Below are 19,820 nucleotides of genomic sequence, written 5' to 3' on the forward strand. Positions count from 1 at the left end.
AAGTTTAATATAAATGTCAGGCTATTAGAATTTGCAAAACATATTGGGATGAATTGGAATGAAAGAAAACTTATATATCAGGGTTTTTTTAATAATTTTATTATTAGGAGTCATTTTTCTTTCTTTGAATATGACAAACCCTGCAACTGACTTTTTCAGATCAAAAAGCGTTTTGATATGAAAAATGCTGGAGCATTGCCTTTTTGGAAGTGATATCCCAGGGAAAGGAGGAATCCAATGGAGGAAGTTTCTCTTATCCTCCTTATTCCTCTAGCACTGCTTTATATGACGTGAACACTAAAAAAGTCTCACACAGAGAAGTCCTCACTGCAGTCAGCATTGACTGTTGGCACTATGGCTGTATCAAGCCCTGTGTCCAGGCATCAGAAGAGGAGCATCACAGACTATTTTAAGTCAGACACATTTTACATTGCACTGATTTGAACATCAGCAGCAAGTTAAGCACATACTTGCTTAACCAGCTTTGCTAAGCTGTGGCCACTGTGAATGTGCACTCATTGTTACAGATGTCTAATGAATAAAAGGCATGCAAGACTTCATTTAAAAAAAAATTAAAGAATAATTTTAAGAGCTTAGTAATGATCTTTTTAAGAGCCTGGAAATCTTTTTATATGGAAGTTCAGAATATGAAACAGAGCTTAGGAGAAAGATGAGAACCAGTCTTTGTCAGTTAGGTTTAAGTGCTTGATTCCCCTGCACAGACAGTTGACAATTAACCCCTGCATGACACGTGCAGAGGCAGTGTGTATGTACTGTCCGGAGGTAGCCCTACACTGAGCTGCACCTAAACCACTACTTTGTCATCCAGGTTTTGCTGCAGCCTGTTTGCCAGCTTTGGAGTTCATACCAGGAAAGATGGTAGACAAAGAACAAACTGGGCTGTGGAAAGAGCTTCAGGAGGAAGGAAAGCTATGAGGAAAGATATGGTTTCTCTTCCCACTGCCATCAATAAAACATCACATAGGAATATGTACTTTTCATCTGCAGAGTAGTGGAATAAGTGATATTGATAAGAACAAAGTAATTTCATTGACTTAACTGAATACACTGTTTAATTAAATACGTGTGGTTGACATCTTGTGTTTTAGAGATGAGGGGCAATGACAGTACAGAGCTCGATGTGCTTTGGTTGCCCTGGGAAAAATAAGGTGTAATTAATTGTAAATACTCAAACTCACTTTGATGGCCAATAATTTCCACTTCTGTTGATGAAGCTCCCTTTATGAGAAAAAGGATCTGATATAACACACGATATATGTAGCAAATTTGTAAATCAACAAATGAAGGAATTGGAAATGTACATGCTGCTCCATTGCAACAGGTTTAAATAGATTGCATACCAAACTAAAATACAAAATGAATGGTGAATTTGCCTAATATATCCAAGTAAGGATAAGAAACTTCATTCACCTCTTTTAAATATTTTTGCCATAAATAAATCATAATTCTAAATAAACAAGATGTGGGAATATGTTTTTCATTATAAAAAGCCTGTATTTCAATATCCAACTTACTTTCTATTCCCCGTGTTTATTAAGTAGTTTTACCTAATATTTTGATTTTTCCAGAATCTGGAGGATCCAGCATGAAGAAACATGGCAAAGGCCAATAAGAGAGAAGAAAATGCAATAATTTGTGGGATTTCCAAACTTCTCATAGATACGTCTCATGAAAGATTATATCATATATCATATAATCTAAGATTATATCATTTGCTTCACCAAAATGAAATAGCATCTGTTGTAATTAAATACACCAAGCAACTTCAGGGGATCGTGAAAATATGTTTCAGAAATGTTTGTCCAAAAGTCATTACCTTTTTTTGAATGATATATTGTACAAATTATTAGGGCAAAATCTGTCATGCAGAAAAGATATTTCAGCCCTTAGGTGTACTCATGAATATGCAGAAACAACCTCAGACGTGGAGAGTCTCAGCAATTTGTTGTAAACATGTGTCCTTCATGTATGTACAGGTATAGATTGATAAAGATCTACTGAACTAAATGCTTTAAGGGAAAACAATTCAGGACTTTAAGAGACTTCAATAAATCTCAGTTGGAAGACTTTTATTTCTGAGATTTCTTGAAGCCAGTTTGATAATACATGGAATTAGCTCATCTCCTACACATCTCAGACAAATCTGCACCTAGTTCCTCTAGTAAATGTCAGTTATTAGGGACTTCACCATGATGACAATAAAAAGAAAAAGAAATTGTGCCTTGCAAATGAAAACCTCTGTGAATAGCTGCCAAAGGAGAAAATACATGATTAATCATTGCTGAAATGCCTCTTCATGTGAGGGGAAAGCACATGATTTCACATCCCAGTCACACTGGTGCCACACACATCCATCACTGCTGTTGTACCTCAACAGAGTGAAAACAAGGCCAGAGTTTGGGAGGGTTCAGTAACTGGAATTATGACCATAACTGAATTTGCAGTTCCATGGCTAAAACAATAAATACATTTCATCAATCTCATCCAAAATAATTCAATTTTTCTCTAGGGTTTTTTGCTCACATGAAAATATAAAAAAAGTACTTTCCTTTTTCCCCCTTTTTTCTTTTTTTATCCATAGAATAGCAGAATTCTTGTGATTGCAAGACATACCTGGAGATGGTCTCATTCGACCCCCCTGCTCAAGTCTGGTCAGCTACAGTAGTTTGCCCTGGATTGTATCCAGTGAGGTTTTGAATGTTTCCAAGGATGGAGACTCCACAGTCTCTCTGAGCAACCTGTTCCAATAATGGTGTTTGACCACTCTCACAGGCTTGTGTTTGATATATATATATTATATAATTAATATGACGTCATATGATATGATATAATCCGTTTAATACATTTGAAGAGCATCTTTGGAACTGTCTACAATAAAAGGCAAGCAGGTATAAGACAACATTCATAGGACTTTAGAAAAAGGTCATCCTCTTGTACTGAGTCACGCACTGCTGCGAGCGTACGTGTCTGGTTAGCCCCAGGAAATTCCTGGTTTAGGCATCACCCCACCTGGTAGGATTTGAACCAGTTTTCCACCTCCAAGTGGTCTAACCACCAGTCTGCAAGGTACCCAGGTGTAAAAAGGCAAGAGAGGAGAATGGACTATGACTCATAGCACGGCAGTCCAGGGAGACGGATTTAAGCCTGTATTCTGCCTAATAGAGGTTTAAACTTGAATTTATACCCCGACCTCTTTGATGGCACTTTCCAAACTTGCTACTCAGGTCAGATTTTAAATAGGGCAGTATCTAAGTGTGCTTTTTTCCTGAAAGCTTCTGAAACCCTGTTCCTTCCCAAAATAGCTGTACGGGGGTGGAAAGATTTTGCCATTGAGCTGCAGGTTCTCATGCTGTTCAGCTCTGCTCTCCTGTGAGTTTTCCACCAAAGCTTTGCAGCACAACAGCTACCTGTGGAACGGAGCAGCCTGAAGGACAAGCCAAGGACACAGTCAGATCTCCTGTGGTCTTTTCCTTTCTCTGATACACATGCGACGTGTTGCAACCCACGCCATTTCCACACTGCCTTTGGAAAGCATTTTCTTAATGGAAATGTTTTTGATCTTTAGCCTATGGAAAGTATATATATTTTAACAACATTTGGGATATAATGGCTCTGACTAGACTCTGAAAGAAATTCACACACTACAGTGTTTGTTGTCTCCTGCTGTAGGACGGGAGACCTAGTGAAATGTACCTTGTCTGTATGCCCGAGCTTCCCTCCATAGGAAAGTGAGGTTGCTCACCGATGTTTTGCCCTGACGTTCAGTGAGAATGTAACCAGATGTGCACCAAAAGACCGGGACTGTGGGACACACTGGGAAATGCATCGGCTCTACCCTGTGGATAGAGCCATGAGAACCAACTCTCCTGTTAGCCATTGCCCCCTGACCTTTCCAGCATTTGTCTGACATATTCTGCAGGCATTACTTAGTGGGGAGCCAAAAAAGAGAAGACTGTGTCTATTCACTAGAACCAGGCACTTTGAAAACCAGCATAAAACTGGCTCTACGCTTGGGAGCTGAACGCTGATTGTGTGCAGTGTGGGGTGAAAGGTTATAATCCACAGCTCCTGGGCTGAGGTGTGGATGAAGGAGGATTGGATTTGTGCTGTATATCCTTTGCATATGTAGGCAGACTCTTATCTCTCACCCTCATCTCTCTTAAAAGGTGAAAATCTCTGCTGCGCTGCCTGGCGTGTCCATATTGCCCCTTTTCAGAGGATCCCTGTAGGAGGAAGGTTGTTATATTCTCCTTGATATTCCGGAAGGTTTCTGAATGTATAGAAAATGGGAAAGTTTTGATATGCATGTGACTTCTCAGGTGCGGATGAAGAGTTTGCATTTATGCAATAGGTCTGATATGATGCTGTGAGTGCTCTGCACAGCTGTATTGCTCACACCTGGTAAGACCAGTGTTTCCTGAATGTATTAGATTTCCTGAACAAACATAAGCGATATATTCATGTGCCCAGGAAGATACCTGGCTCTTAATTTTGCTCTAATGAGATTGCTGAATATAGAGAAGAAATCCAAACCCAAAACCTCAGTTGTGTCCCAACTTAATTTCTGCTAGAGAAAAGAGGCAACACAGGTGCATGGTAAACCTGTGCAGGACCATTATACTCCAGTGCTGCCATTAAAGAGTGAAGGAGAAGTCCGAGCAAAGACCGCAAACTGCCTGTATTCCATAAGCATAAAGAAGATTTCTTGACTAGTTTGGCAATTATGTGCTTGAATCTCCTTTACAGATGTTGAAAACTGTAGGCAAACACGTTGTCTGAGTAAATGAACACAGTGCATTCCCTTTAGGTCTGTCAGCCAGCCTGCAGCACGTTGGCTACCCGGCTCTGGAAGCCAGTCCATGAACTGGTTTACTATGCCATGCATTTTATGTGGCTCAAAAGCAGGAACTGAATAGAAAACAAAGGTAGAAAAAAAATATTATTTTTTGAGTCTTGAGAATCTCAAAAGTCTTCCAAGGAGATGCCACTCCCAGAGGAATCTTTCTATATTTTTACAGATGTAATCCAATAGGATCCACTAGGTTCCACGTATTCTTGGATGTTGGGTGTACCTATTAGCTTTGAAAGGCTCCTGGGACACAGTGGAACTCCTGCACTCTATTTTTACCTGTTAAACAGTCTGTTTTGTCTTCTTTTTGTCTTCACTCCTGCTGCTTCCAACACCAAAGTAAAATGCCGGTCAATAAATAGTGAAGATCTTCACTATGATTTCTCCCACGCTTTCCTTCCACACTTTGGTCAGCCAGAGAACTGGTTCCTCTGCTAACATTTATCATCTCCTTGAGGACTGTCCCCAGTGAAACCTTTCTGAGTGAAGCAGTGCCAATATACTGCCTTGAGCTGCGTATCTCTTTGAGACTTGTCTGCCTTTGCAGTGTGTTGTTTGGCTGCTTGAAGGTGACTGCAAGTGTACTGGTTTCACTTGATTACTGTCAAAACTCTATTTTTTCCCGAGTAACCATAGGAACAAGAGACTCCCTGAAGTTTTCTTAATGAAAATTGACAGTTTGGAATAGAGAGGAGGGTGGAAATGTACCACGTATTTGAGTATTTGAGTACTGCTCAAAAAAAAAATTAAATCGTAGAGTGCCATTTTGCTCTATCTTTGCCTAAATACAGAAAATTTTTCCATGTATACATTTGTATATACATACCCACATTTGTATGCATACCTACATATATATGTTTAGAAGGACTTGTTTTAATTAAAAAAAATATAATAATCTAACATAGCTGGAACAGATTAAAACAGAAGAGGTTTAGTGGACCAGAAAACATATTGCACTGATAAGGATTTTTTGTTTTAAATTCAATCCTACCATAAAGTCATTTATTACCCATTGTTTGTTTTTCTAGAAAGGCCAGTGCAGCACCATTTGCTGGCTGATTGACAATGCAACTCTCTTTTTTTACAACTTGGAAATTAAGACAGGAAGGCTGCCATTCACATCAGTTAAGGAGTCTACATTTTAGATCACCTGGAAAGGGTCATCTTTGGCATAAGCAGATGGGAGGCTCAAATGGCTAAAACCAAAGCGCAACACTCCCAGCTCAGCATAGTCTTTGCATGTGTGGCTATTTGCAAAGACTAAATTAGAAGGGGAAATTCACTTCAGTTCTCCATTTCCACCAACTTATTAGCTTCCCCCTCAAAGAGCAACAGAAATGATCATTTTACATTCCTCAACAGAAACTGCAACAGTACAGACTCTGCAAGCCTGGCTTGTCAGCTGAGTTCCATACATCGAAATCTGCAGCTAATCAGTCCTGGTCCAGCCAAGAAAGGTCACAGCAATCCTGCTGAACTATTACCGAGGTGTTACAAGACATGGACATTATTCATCCTCACTAAAAACAGGCAAGGAAAAAATAAAATGAAAGCGAACAGATTAACTCTAGTGTATTTGCTGCAGTCCCCCCATGAGAAGGATTGTTTCCGGCTCTTCTTCTGCCACCAAGGATACACTTTCCCACCCCTAACTCCCATCACAAGTCACCTCAAAACCCTGTCATTTAAGCATTAATGTCTGAGCTATACTTTAGGTACAATCCTGGGAGCAAGAAGGTGTGTAAGCTGCACTGCCCTAAGACTCAAGATTGAGTCTGTGTCAGAAACTTCTGCCAAGAGTGTGGCACTGGTTTTTTTTTGTTGTTGTTGTTTTATTTTTTGTTTGGTTGTTGTTTTTTTTTTGTTTTCTGTTTTTTTTTCTCTTTCTCTTTTTTTTTTTTTTTTTTCCTTGCAGCACTTCTGTACTGACAATAGCCAAAGTCTAGCTGTAGTTATATTGGCTTGCAAGTTGCTCTTGTGCTTGGGCCACCAGGAGAAGCACTACTGTCAAAGCACATTTTGGCAATATGAACTGGGTACGTGCCAGTTACATCAGTTGCTGCACGGTTACATCAGCAGAATCTCCTGGAGGGAAGGCTCACCCTGGATACCGAAGTGAAATACTTACCGGCTTTCTTCACAGCTGCACCAGGTTGGACTGTGGTGGCTCCTGGCAATATGTTAGGCACTGCTACCAGGGCATTAAAGAACAATGAATAAGGCTAAAGAACTACCTCATCCAACACATTGTGAACATTAACATTCACAAGAGTGGCTCTGTGTCGAGAGAGAAGACAGTTGTGCTCCTAGACAGTTTGACTTAGTTCATAATCTATCTGTGAAGGAGCAATACAAATGCATGGTTTGGCTTTACATGGCACCTCTTTAAAATATTACTTCCTCCTTTCAAAATGAGGGATTGCATGGATACTGGGCTCTTTGTAGGTAATACGTGTTGCAATTTTAGTTATGGGCTCTTAAAAAAAAAAGTACTACGTCAGATTCTAAAATGTTTTTCAGAAAACAACTTTCTTTATGTTTAGAAACAAAGTAATGGGAGTAAGAGTAGATTATCTGGACTAAAAGACCAAAAAGATATTTCCTGTTAAAAGTGGGGAGCCAAAATCACATACGTGATGGCAACACATTTTTGTTTTTGTGAAAGCCACAGATCAGATCTTTCCTCTCCACTAATGACTTAATATGCAATCAGGTATATATTTTCTTTAAGAATTGTGATACTTCTTATTACAGTGTCAACATGCAGCAGCAAGCATTGTATGTGCAGTATTTCCCTTCTTGAGCACGTCATCTAAATGTGCAAAGAGAAGATCCATAATTTCAGGGAAGACCTTATAGTGACCTTCCAATACCTAAAGAGGGACTACAGAGATGGGGAGGGACTTTTTTATCAGGGAGTGTAGGGATAACAAGAGGGGTAATGGTTTTAAACTGAAAGAGGGGAGATTTAGATTAGATACAGGAAGAAATTCTTTCCTGTGAGGGTGGTGAGACACTGGAACAGGTTGCCCAGAGCATCTGTGACTGCCCCATCCCTGGAGGGATTCAAGGCCAGGCTGGATGGGGCTTTGAGCAACCTGGTCTGGTGGGAGGTGTTGCTGCCCATGGCAGGGGGGTTGGAACTCGATGATCTTTAAGGTGCCTTCTAGCCCAAACCATTCTAGGATTCTATGATTTCAGGTTGTGCCAAAAAGACCCCTTGTGAATTTTTTACTTTGTGTTTTAAATAGGGCAATATAAAGAAGATGCAAAGGTGTTTACTGAAGATGAATGGAAAAATAATCTCAAATATATAGGAGCTCAGATTTAGTATCATGTCTGCAGTTATCAGAAAATCTGTGGAGAATTATGTTTTCAAAAACCACTTGAACCCGATCTAAATGATAAGTAAATAAGGTACAGTCTTTCTACCCGTGTGTTACAAAAAGCATGGAAAAAGGCATTAAAAAAACTTTAAACTTACCACAGAATCTCAGAATTACAATCTCATGGTTGTTAGCACAGCAACCTGACATACAAACTGCAGCAATGTAGGAAAGGCATGGCTCATTACAATAATTCTAGTTCCTCTCCAGCCTGTGTGATTATACAGCAGGGAAAAAGGTTTACTGGAAGAAAGGACCCATGATGCTCCAAACAAGTCAGTGTTTTAGGAAGAACAAAATGCCTAGACCTACAGACTTCTGGCTCTACTTCCTACTACAAACCTAAGAAAATAATAGTTATGATGTTGTGCATGGGATTGTACTGCGGCAAAGGATTATTGACAATTGCCATTTCTGTTACCAAATGTCCGTATAGATTTGAAATACTGCTTCTAACTGTGGCAACTGCAAAGTTTACTTGGAGAAAATCACTGTATGGGACAATCCCAGGATACCCTGTACATAGAATTTTCACCACCAGAATGCCAGGCATAGGCATAGAAAGAGTAAAAGCATATTATAATGATTTTCAAAATAACGCAGTTCCCTCCAGTGCCTTCTGGGATCTAAGTAAGTCTGGTAGAAAGGAATACCCTTCTTTTTTTCGAAAAAGTGAAAAAGAGTGCTCTGTCTGAGAGAAAATATGAACATTCCTGTTTTAAAAAGCTGAAAAAAAAGTGGATTTTTTTATTTTATTCAAGTTCTAGATTAAAAAACCAAATTAACCAGAATAGTGGCAGAGCTGTTTCCTTAAAATATTTTAATAATTTTAATTTTGTACATTTAAGTTTATATCTTATATATAGAGAGAAAAAGTTTATCATGATTTTGGGTGTTCCTGTGATTCATAGTTTATATTTGTGTAATTAAAAGAAAAAACAACCTGTGTCCTTAGTTCCTACTATATTTTGTGGCAAGGAGAACGGTAATCAGACATACTTGATTTATCAGCTGCAGTCTTAGCTTGAGTCAAAATTTCTCCTCAAAGCTAAACAGTGCTGAACTTCTGAGTTTCTCCTGTTACAGAAGCCTGACCTGGAAGGTAATTTGTAATTGATATTTACTACTTGTGAATCCATATTAAATAGAATGCTCTCCTACGAAGGCTGATATTTAAACAGTTCTTAAGAGCTCTCTTTTCCTTCTATTTTTTCCAGTACCCATGTTGTCCCACCAGTTTGAACATACTGACATCTCTGTGGACAGCCAGAGAATTTGGGTTCAAACATTTGGAAGTAGCCCTTAGTCATGGCTCTCTGCTGGGACCACCAAACCACAACCTACAGTGGTGACTTTGTAACCTGTGAGGTCACTTACCAGTGAGGGCAACTATTTTCTGCCAGTAGTGTGAAAAGTGGGGACATAGAAAAGGAGCGGAATGATTTCTTGAAATTACATAGAAACTGAAGGCCATTTTCAAAAAAAAAAAAAAAAGCTATTCTGTCAGTAAGTCAGGGCTGTCAAAAAATCCTGACTGTTTTTGAGTGTGGGCCTTGTCCAGTCAGAACTAGTTAGGATCTGGACTGAGATGCCAAGTTGTTTCACAAACACCACCAAAGTGTCCATCACGAGTCACAAGATGCTTTTTTTAATTTCCCCGGGACATAGCAACCTGGCCTGATTTCATGTATTACTGATGAATAGTGAATGCTTTGCTATAATTCTTGGTGAACTGTCTTCCAAAATATCTTTTAATGAAATTTAAAGATGTAAAAAATTAATGATTTAATGCTAAATATGACCTATCTTTTATAGGGAGGGGGGGATTTTTATTAGTCTTTTACGCATAATATTATTACTTTAAGTTGTTGATTCTTATTCATTCAATTTTTGCTGGAGTTAATAACTGTCAGTTTTCATTCTTCTGACTCTTTATTCATTGTCTGCTGGGGATGATCTGCCAGCCCACATGAGAGGGCAGGTTACGTTCAAAGGAATTTACTTTGGTTTAGGGACCATGTGCACAATCTGAGCTAATTGCAGTGCAACTTTATACTTTAACTGCTTCTTATTAGCGTCTTAGCAGATGTCTGTGACTTCGTACTCTGCCATTCGGTGCTTGTACTGGGAACCCACAGGACTCAGCGAGATGTAGGCACCTCTCTGTGAGGGATTTGTGAGACCAAGCTCCTACGTCCCTAGGTCATGCCTCTGAAGAAGGTATGAGAAGGTGATGGTCGGGAGATGGCCCAGCATGCAACATGTATTTGTTGCCCAGACACATGTCTAGGGCTGGTTAGAGGATGTGACTGTGCCCACATCTGTCAAGTATTAGATGATCCATGATCCCCTGACTCTGATCCCCTGTCAGTCACATCTCGGATGGAGAGGATTCCTACATAAGGCAGAGACAGCAGTAACAGAAGGGGCTAAAACATGAGAAGTAAGCAGAATGTGGAGGCTCAGCAAGGTGAGGGCTGACTTTCTATAGTCTTCTTCAACTAGGCAAAAAGCTCTGCTTTATAGTATGTGTCATATAAAGCTAAACTTCTGATCCAGAAAGTGTAGAGTTCTCAGTCCTTCCTGGGCTGAGTGGAGCTTACAGGGTGAAGGCTACTAAAAATGGTGGAGGCCATGTGAATTTGAGCTGGCATTCATGTGATTGCTGGTTTTTGTGCCTTCTTTTCACAAAATGATGTAAAAACATGATGGATATAAAAGGGCATTTATTCCTTCTTAGTAAGGACTGGCAAACTGTGATCTTTATGCACCTCCTGGTTACTTAGCATACACACTGGACAAACTTCTGGTGGTGCATATAAAGCAGAAAGGAACAAAGATGAGAGATAGGGTATATTCAACACCCAGGTAATAGGGAGAAAGGAGGCAGATGTAACAGAAAGCAGCTGTTAGATTTTGTGATAACTGTTGTCTTATAGAGACCTGGGGAAAATAAAAGAAGGAAGGCTGTAAAGGAGCACACACTCATATTTTTGTACCCAAAACAGTGAATGAACCACAAGAAGCAAAACCAGGAAAAAATATTGGTTTGGATGGCATTCTTGAAGTATTGGAGAGGTAAGTGGAAAGGAAAAAGGTAGCCAAACTACCGAACAAAGTAAAAAAAAAAAGACCACTGTGCATTTTAATTTTATTTATTTTTTAGTCTCTAGCTGGGTATGACTTTGCATCCCTCAGAAGGGAGAGCAATGCAAGGATGCAATTGGATTGCAGCACGGCCTCAAAGACTTTACCAAGCCATGTTTCATAAAGTATCTCAAAAAGGATATACCTCTGCAGGAAATACACACCCCTTTCAGAAACCCATGGCATGTACTCACCTGAGGCACCCTAATGTAGCACTCTGCAACAGGATGGGGCAACTCTCACTCTCCCAGAAAAGCACAGGCCCATCCTCCACATCCTTCAAAGTTCCTGATGACTTTATAGAGTTCTGGAATTAATTAGTATTTGGGGGACAGAAGGGACAGAGCACGCAAGCGTCATTTTTGTTTGTACTCTGTTGTTACAGTTGATGTAGTTTCCACAACCTTTATGCATCCTGTCAGCTACCCATCAGAAACCGAGTAGTATTTCATAGAATCATAGAATTGACTAGATTGGAAGGGACCTTTCAGATCATCTAGTCCAACCGTCAACCTACCACTAACAAAAACCATCACTAAATCATTCTCTAAGCACCATGTCTACCCATCTTTTAAATACCGCAAGGGATGGTGACTCAAACCACTTTCCTGCTTAATAACCATTTCAGTGTAAAAATTTTTCCTAATATCCAACCTGAACCTCCCCTGGCGCAACTTGAGGCTGTTTCCTCTTGTCCTATCGCCTGTGACTTGGGAGAAGCGACCACACCCCACCTCTCCACAAGCTCTTTTCAGGTACTTGTATATATTGATAAGGTCTCCCCTCAGCTTCCTTTTCTCTAGGCTAAACAGTCCCAGCTCCTTCAGCCACTCCTCATAGGACTTATTCTCCACACCCTTCACCAGCAGAGGTATTCCCATCTCTACTCAGCCCATCTGCAGTGCTGGCTCCAGTCCTAGCCTCATCAGTACAAGGAGGACATGACAATACTGAAGTGAGTCCAGTGAAGGGCCACAAAGATAATTAAGAGATTGGAGCATCTCTCATATGAGAGGGATTGACACCTTGAGAAGAAAAAGCTCAAGGGAGATCTTATCAAAGTGTATAAATTCCTCATGAGAAGAAGTATTAGAAGGCTAAACCAGACTCTTAGGTGTTGTCCAGTGACAGGATAAGAGGTAGTGTGCATCATTTGAAATACAGGAAATTCCATTTAAATATAAGAAAAAACCTGATTGAACATTGGAACAAATTTCCCAGAGAGGTTGTGGAATCTTCATTCTTGGAGATATTCAAACACCAACTGGACACAGTCTTGGGTAAACTGGTCTGCTGACCCTGCTTTGATCAGTGGCCTTGGACTAAGCAATCTCCAGAGGTGCCTTCCCGCCTAAACCATTCTGGGATTCTGGGATTTCACTTACACTGAGTCTTGTGCAAGATGAAATATTGAATTTGTTTTGTGGCAGGGGAAATCAGCTGTAGCACAAGACATCAGAATTAAATTATCATGATTCCCATTGTCCTTCCTTTTGAAATTGAAATTAGAGGATCTTTAGGGTGCTTCTTTTTTTATATAATTTTATGGAGCTTAGAGTAATAGGCCCTGAGCTTGCTTAATGATAAAAGGAACCATAATAATCCAAATAATAGGGTAAAATACAGATGACAAATTTCATGGTGCCTTAATCTGAGAGGCACTTATTTTAACCCTTTGGTGAGTGCGTAAGATGCTTTTCTGAACCCCACATTAGTTGGTAGGATAATTGCAGTGCTTTGAGCATAAACTTGCACTTTGTTCTGCCTTCATTTCATGCACATATTACTTCTTTCTGCAGCCTCTGAAGTGAAAAAGCACACCCAAACGGAAGCAAGTGAAGAGACGAGAGGAAAACAAAGTGATTCAATTATTGCCTTCGGCCTTGAGAAATTCATACATTTGACTTGTAACCGCACATGTGATGTGGTGGTTCAGCTCTTCTCCTCACACTGAAAGTACACTTAGGGGTGAAAGTAGATTGCCAGAATTTACTAGAGGATACTCATCTACTAGCTCAGACAAGGATACTCATCAACATACTAGCTCTTGTTCCCTATAATAGGCAATCATAAAACCAAAAAGGTATATATTTAGAGTATTCGGAGTAACCTCTGGGCAAATGTCCCTTCCCCAGATCTACCGATTTTAAGCAACCAATTCATAAAGAGTTAAAAAAAGCTATGAAACATGTTGTGTATCATGCTAGGTTGTATCATGTATCATGCAGGTTGCTATCATGCGGGTGCCTTTAGAGGAGAGGCTGGCCTTTTGGTAGCTTAACTTTTCACTTAAAAGAATTACATTTAGCGCTGGTATCTAAAATTAAAAGTAAAAAAGTGATTTCAGAAAAGAGCAATGAAGATATTTCAAGTATTGGGAGCACGTTCTCCTAAGACAGATTTAAAAAATTGATTATTTGGATGTAGAATCAGAGATGTCTTGTGAGAAATGTAGCAACGGCCAAAGAGATTCAATGGATAGATTCACCATGGAGGTAGCTTTTCCCTCATGTCTCGAGAAAGTCAAAGGAATCATCGACCAGCAGCTCAGAACAGAATTCAATTTACATTGGTAAATAGCTTGTGCAGGTACAGAAGGGCATTTCCAGAGTAATGAAGTAAAACTATTAATGCAAAATGTTTTGGAGAAATGTCCTCACAGCAAATAGAAAGCTGTCTCACAGGAAAAGCAAGAGAAGTTCAGCTGCCTGGGAAGTTTATGCTGCAACTGGACAGAGAGCTAGGGATCTGTGATAGAGCACCCTGTTTCAATTAAAGAGGTGAGCCAGAAGAGCTTCTAGCCTTTCCCATCTTTGTGTTTTACGAGTACAGGTGTTACAGGCATGCAAAGTAGCATATCTTAATTGTCATCTCCAAATCAGACCAGTTCCACTTGTGTTTGGTTTAGCATACTGTATTTTGATGAAGTTTTCATCTGATTTCCCTTAAGGACAACAGTAGCATTTCCACTCATTCAAGAAGTCAAGCTCTTATGCTATTTCATTTAGTATGGGTGTAGAGAATTTAAAGTGTGAATTAAAACAATGGAAAAGCCTTTGTGACATGACACAGGAGAGCAAACCTAGAACTTTGACAGTACAAATAGCTGTTGACTGCCAAAGCTTTACTCATCCACCGGTAAACTTTGCTCTGGGAAGAGAAAGCTGCACAAAGAGCTGCTGGAGCCTAAGGACTTCAAAGTGAATGACATGGAAGTGCAAATCAATAGAGTAACCACATGAAGCTTTTCAAGGGTATTTGATGCCTTCATGTGTTCGTTTCAAAATGTTACCTCACGAATTCCCACTAATCCTATCTTTCTTGAACTCTCTAGCTATTTCCTGAAAAAAAATCCTAACAGGTCCTAGGGAATCGTTGTTATAACCTTGATATTTTTGTCAGAAGAAACGTGGAGAATATGGAAACCTTCATTTGAGCTGATCTTTTTTCAGTAGAGTGCTTCTTGTAGGGAAAATGTACAAAACTTGCATCATGTGCCTATTGCCTACGTTACTCCACGCAGTCCTGCTGAAGCACTCCTCTGCAGGACTCAGCTGGAGGAGACAAAAGACATGCATGGTCTATTGCATTATTTTGCTGAAATGTGCTCTTTTTCTAGATATTTGCAACTTGTGTTTATCCAACTGTAGTCTTCTCATTAAATTGTTGGAATTTTGATTTTGCTGTTACTTGCTCCTGCTGGTACCCTAATGTAGACAAAGCCCTCTTTAGACTGGACACCACCTATTGCTTATCTGTTTTGAGCTTTGTTAAAAGTTGAAAGTAGTGTTGTTTTGCACTAGCCAGTAATAAGGAGACATGATTTGATGGTGCTGTAATGCTTTTATATAGTTCAGATCTTGGAGTCCTTATTCAAATCATCTGAAGCAAAATAATTCTTTTTTTTATTACTGGATAATTCTTTCCAGTGATATATTAGCTGATATGCAGTCATAATACACTCACTTGACAGTTCTGCTATGTAAGACGTTTTAAGAGAAATATCTTTAATCTTTCTGAAATGGCTATATAAAGTATATCGTACTGTGATGTGACTGCTACTTTAAAAGACCATCATGAAAACAACATTACTGGACTTCAGTAAGGTTCCACTGACTTTAATGAACTTTGGATCAGGCTGAGATTTCCTAATGTCAGAGACTCAGGAAAAGTACTATAATAAGGCTGCATCCTTTCAACTGTTAAAATGCCAGAAAGAAGATTCTTTTTAAATGTTTTTGATAAAATATATTTCACAATGTTGTCATACAATTTTAAGTAGCAAAAAAGTATCAGCATTTTAAAGCAGTGAGTCTAGAAAAATGCTCTGTATGGTTTTAAATGTTTCAAAATGCAATGGGTATATTCCTTTCTAATGTCCAATACTTGTGTCCAGTACTTGTGAACTAAGGACTCGCATCTGAAATTCACTTCAATCTTCATTTGGTCATGTAGAGAGACACTTGCTTCCAAAGCCTTGATAAACCAGACAGTTGTTTTCTTTAATTAGAACAAACAACAGAAATCTTACTTAAAAATGTTTATTGTAAAAAAGTGGCTAGAAAACAACATAAATTTCACTTCACACTTTCTTCAAGTTATCTATAGATGCTGCTATAGGCAACAATTCACTTTCATTCATAACACATTCAATCATATAAAAATAAAAATATTTACATTATGTCCACATACTTTACAAAACCATCAATAAAAAAGGCACTTGGAGGGGTAATGCTGAAAATATTGCATTTCCTTTGTGCATTTAAAAAAAAAAAATAATCGTCAAAATCCCATAAACCCCCTCTCTTGCACTTATTCCCGTTTTTTAAAAAAGATTAAAGTTTAGAGGAACTATTCCATATTAAAAGATGGTCAAGCATGCACCAGGAATGTTTGAAGCTACAGTCATTACTTTTTTTTTTTAAAAGGCACATGCGGTTAATTTGTGGCTTTCAATTTTCCATACATTCTCTTACAAGTTTTTTTTCCTCTCTTAATTATGCAGTTTTAAAGCATTTCAGATCATTAATGAAGGCCTTGGCTTCTAATAAAATAAAAAATAAAGAACACAGCAATGAATAATATTAAACATTTACTAAGGTAAACTTGGAATACTTTTTAAGGCACCTGAGATAAATGGTGTCTAGCAAAATTCACTTGGGTAGTATTCTTATTAAAAGTTCCACTTAAAATACTGTTTCTTTGGTTGAAATGGCTTGGCAGGAATGTATTGTTAACTTTGCAGCCTTTTCTAAGCAAGAAAAGACGACATACATTTGGCTTCATCTATAAAGAAAGCTGATAATGCTGCTTCCTTTAGATCTACTTGAAATGTCATGCATGGTGTCTTTCCCATATTTCAGAATTCACACTTAAGAATGCAAATGTGTGACTGAACAGAAACAACTTAAAGCTCATTTCTACTGACATTCTAAGTTCTTCCACTATTTTGTTTGTTTGGTGGTGTTTTGGATATTTTTTTTTTTTTGGCTGAAAAGCAGACGAGAAAACGCCTTTGGATTTTCCACTTATCATTTGGAACAGGAGTGGAGAAATGCATCGAGTCCAGGTAAACATTGACTGCATGACTCAGTGTGCTACACAGCAGCCAGATTCCTCATGTTTGTGCAGAAGAGACATTCTGGAGAAAGTTTTGGAGCAATTTTTGCACTGGTATTTCTTCACATCCGAGTGGGTCTGCAGATGAGCCCTCAGATTGGATCTGTCTGCAAAAGCCCTGTTGCAGTGAGGACAGGAAAACGGCTTCTCTCCTAAAAAGGAAACATCAAGGAAAAACAGGATAAAGCTTTAAAAAAGAAGTACACGTTTGAGGCAGGTAAAACCCGCTTTTATCCTAAGAAACGAACAAAAAAGCCCAGAAAGGATTCGTTATAATCAAGAAGGTGTAATAAAAAGTTAGTCAGGCCACAGACACAAGAACTTTCAGCACTGCTGACTGTACTTGCAGAACTCAGTCTTGTCGGAATACGCTGCTAAGCGCAGTCCCCGAAGACAAGCTGCTGACTCCTTCTGCATCTACAGGTGCAGGCAGTACTTTCAGGCTGGGCTCCTCCCAACACTTTCAAATATTTTCATAGGACTTTTTTTTCCTGCTCAGCGCTGTGTAAATTACAGGGGACAAGGGCTTTGACTGAAGAGCAGCAGACAGCTCTATAGGCACTACGTTGTACACAATGTGATATTCAAAATCAAGTTTTTGCCTCAACAGAAAAAAGACCCCAAGCAATCCACTTTGGTGATGATGCGTTTCTAATTCTTAAGGACTTGAGATAGCACATGCAAAACTTGCCAACTGCTTAAGGAGGCAGAAAGCAGCCCCTCATGCATTGCCTTTCTGTTTTGCTGCTTGATTTCAGAGTCAGCTGGAGCCTTCTCAAAGTTAGCAATTTCCAAAGCCTGAAAGTTAACATAAAATCCTTAAAGAAAACCTTCAGCTGGTGGAAACGGGCTGAACCGTCCGAAAATTATCATGGGAGCAATGCTGATTTATGTCAGTATCTGACCTACAGTTATGAGACCATGCTCCAATCCCCTCCCGCCCACCCCTCAAGAGGGAGAATTTAGCCTTTTGATGACACATTTGAAATTCTGTGGAGGCATTTCAAGGTTAGTAAAGAAACACTGCTTTTTTTCCCCCCTCCCCACCTGTGGAGAAAAATAGCAAAAGGGCATCCTGATGTTATAGCAACGAGAAAGTGCAGCTGTAATGGTTGTTCTTACCAGTGTGCGTTCTGATGTGTCCTTGGAGTAGCCAGGGTCTAGAGAAAGCCTTGCCGCAGATCTTGCAGACACAAGGTAGTGTGTGGGTCCTGATGTGCATCTTAAGAGCTCCCAGGCTGACATACTCCTTGTCACAGTACTTGCAGCTGAACGATTTCCTAGACTGGGCATCGCAGTGCAGCTGCTTATGTTTGGCCAACCCAGAGAAAGTTGAATAGGTCTTGTTGCATAAACCGCACTGAAACTTTTCGGCTTCGATCGCGTGGGGGTCTGAAAGCTTGGACTGGATTCTCTCTTCTTCATCGCTAATGGGACTTTCTGAGCCGCTGTGATCTTTGGAGGAGGTGTCAGAAGGTGGAGGTGGGCTGACTCTTCCCAAAGATGAGGGGTATCCGGAAAGCGGAGAGAGGTCGTTGGGTAGCGGAGACGGTAGCAGCCCGGTTGTAGTCCACACAGTAATGGGGTTGTAGGCTACTGAGCTCAGGATCTCTGGCTGGGGTATGATAGGCACTGGGTAGCTTTCATACAGGTATGGGGATATAATCACTGGAGAAAAAAAGAAAATTTTAAGGTAAGAGAACCAAAAAAGCATTTCAAAAGGCACCAACGTTAACATTTCAGGGATTAAAAGGTGCACAAATTAAACAACTCAGTATGGTCATCTGAATATAAGGAGGATTAAGGAAACACTATTTCATATATATAGAGAGATATATATTCTGATGGGTAGAGACAGTGCCCTTGAACAGCCACATTACAGCAGTTGGAGAGTCTCTCCAAGGCAGCGTGCTGCTTCTAAATCCGTGCAGCCTGTTACAACCAGGCAGCCAGACTTCCTGAGGGATTTGTATAAAAAGTTTCAATTCCACCACCGGCAGATCCAGAACAGGAAAGCTCCAAATCCTCTCTGAGCGACCGGGTTCAAGTGGATGAGCAAACTTTGTGATTCATTCTGGGACAATATTTCTCAAACCTCCCCTCCTTGCAAGCAAAAGGGAAGGAAAAAATATTAAAAAAAAGAAAGGAAAAGAGCTATAGCGATGGAGTAATGTCTAAAAAGCAATCCCAGCCCTCCCTCCTCGTCCCCGCCACGCAAGGACCGCCACCTCGGGAGGGAGTGCGGTGGCTGCCGTGGGGTTACCTGTGTGAGTGTCCAGCTCGCTGTAATTCGGCTTCTTGGACGAGTTGAAATGTTTCTTGACCAGGAAGGAGCGGGGCATTTTGGACGCGGGGGCTCTTTCTCCTTCTTCCAGGCTTCTCCCTCCTCTTCGCGGGTGGGTGGGTGGGTGGGTGTAGCGGTCCCCGGGCGGGTGCGTGTGTGTGTGTGTGGGTGTGTGTGCGTGTGCGGGTGTGAGCGGCACCACACGCAGACGGTCACTGCCGGAGCATCCGTCCCTGTCCCTGTCCTTGTCCCCGTCCCTGTCCCGCCGCCCGCCCCGCACCGTCCATCCACCCGCGCCCTGAGCGGCGGTGCCTGAGCCGCCCTGAAAACTCCCGTAAATACCCACGAGTCAGGTGCAGGGGGGAAGGGTTTCCCGCTCCTCCAATCACTTCGGGATCTTCTCAAGCACTTTTTTCCAAACAGGCTGGTGGTTTAGTTGGTTGTTTTTTTTTTTTTTTTTTTTTTTCCAACCCCCCCCCCCCCCCCCTTTTTTTTGGTGGGGGGTGGGGTGGTG

At 40.3% G+C, this 19,820-nt stretch overlaps 1 protein-coding gene across 1 annotated transcript; it reads right to left on the reverse strand.

The window, feature by feature from the left end:
• Positions 1-15,928: 15,928 nt before the first annotated feature.
• Positions 15,929-19,685, reverse strand: SNAI2 (snail family zinc finger 2). Its single transcript, XM_014936884.1, has 3 exons — positions 19,286-19,685; positions 18,145-18,690; positions 15,929-17,174 (listed from the first exon to the last, which is right to left on the reverse strand). The coding sequence occupies exons 1-3, from the start codon at positions 19,362-19,364 to the stop codon at positions 16,993-16,995; spliced, it is 807 nt and encodes a 268-aa protein (XP_014792370.1). The 5' UTR covers positions 19,365-19,685; the 3' UTR covers positions 15,929-16,992.
• Between the last annotated feature and the right edge of the window lie 135 nt (positions 19,686-19,820).

This window comes from Calidris pugnax, unplaced genomic scaffold (genome assembly GCF_001431845.1).
Source record: "Calidris pugnax isolate Ruff unplaced genomic scaffold, ASM143184v1 scaffold51, whole genome shotgun sequence".
NCBI classification, from domain to species: domain Eukaryota; kingdom Metazoa; phylum Chordata; class Aves; order Charadriiformes; family Scolopacidae; genus Calidris; species Calidris pugnax.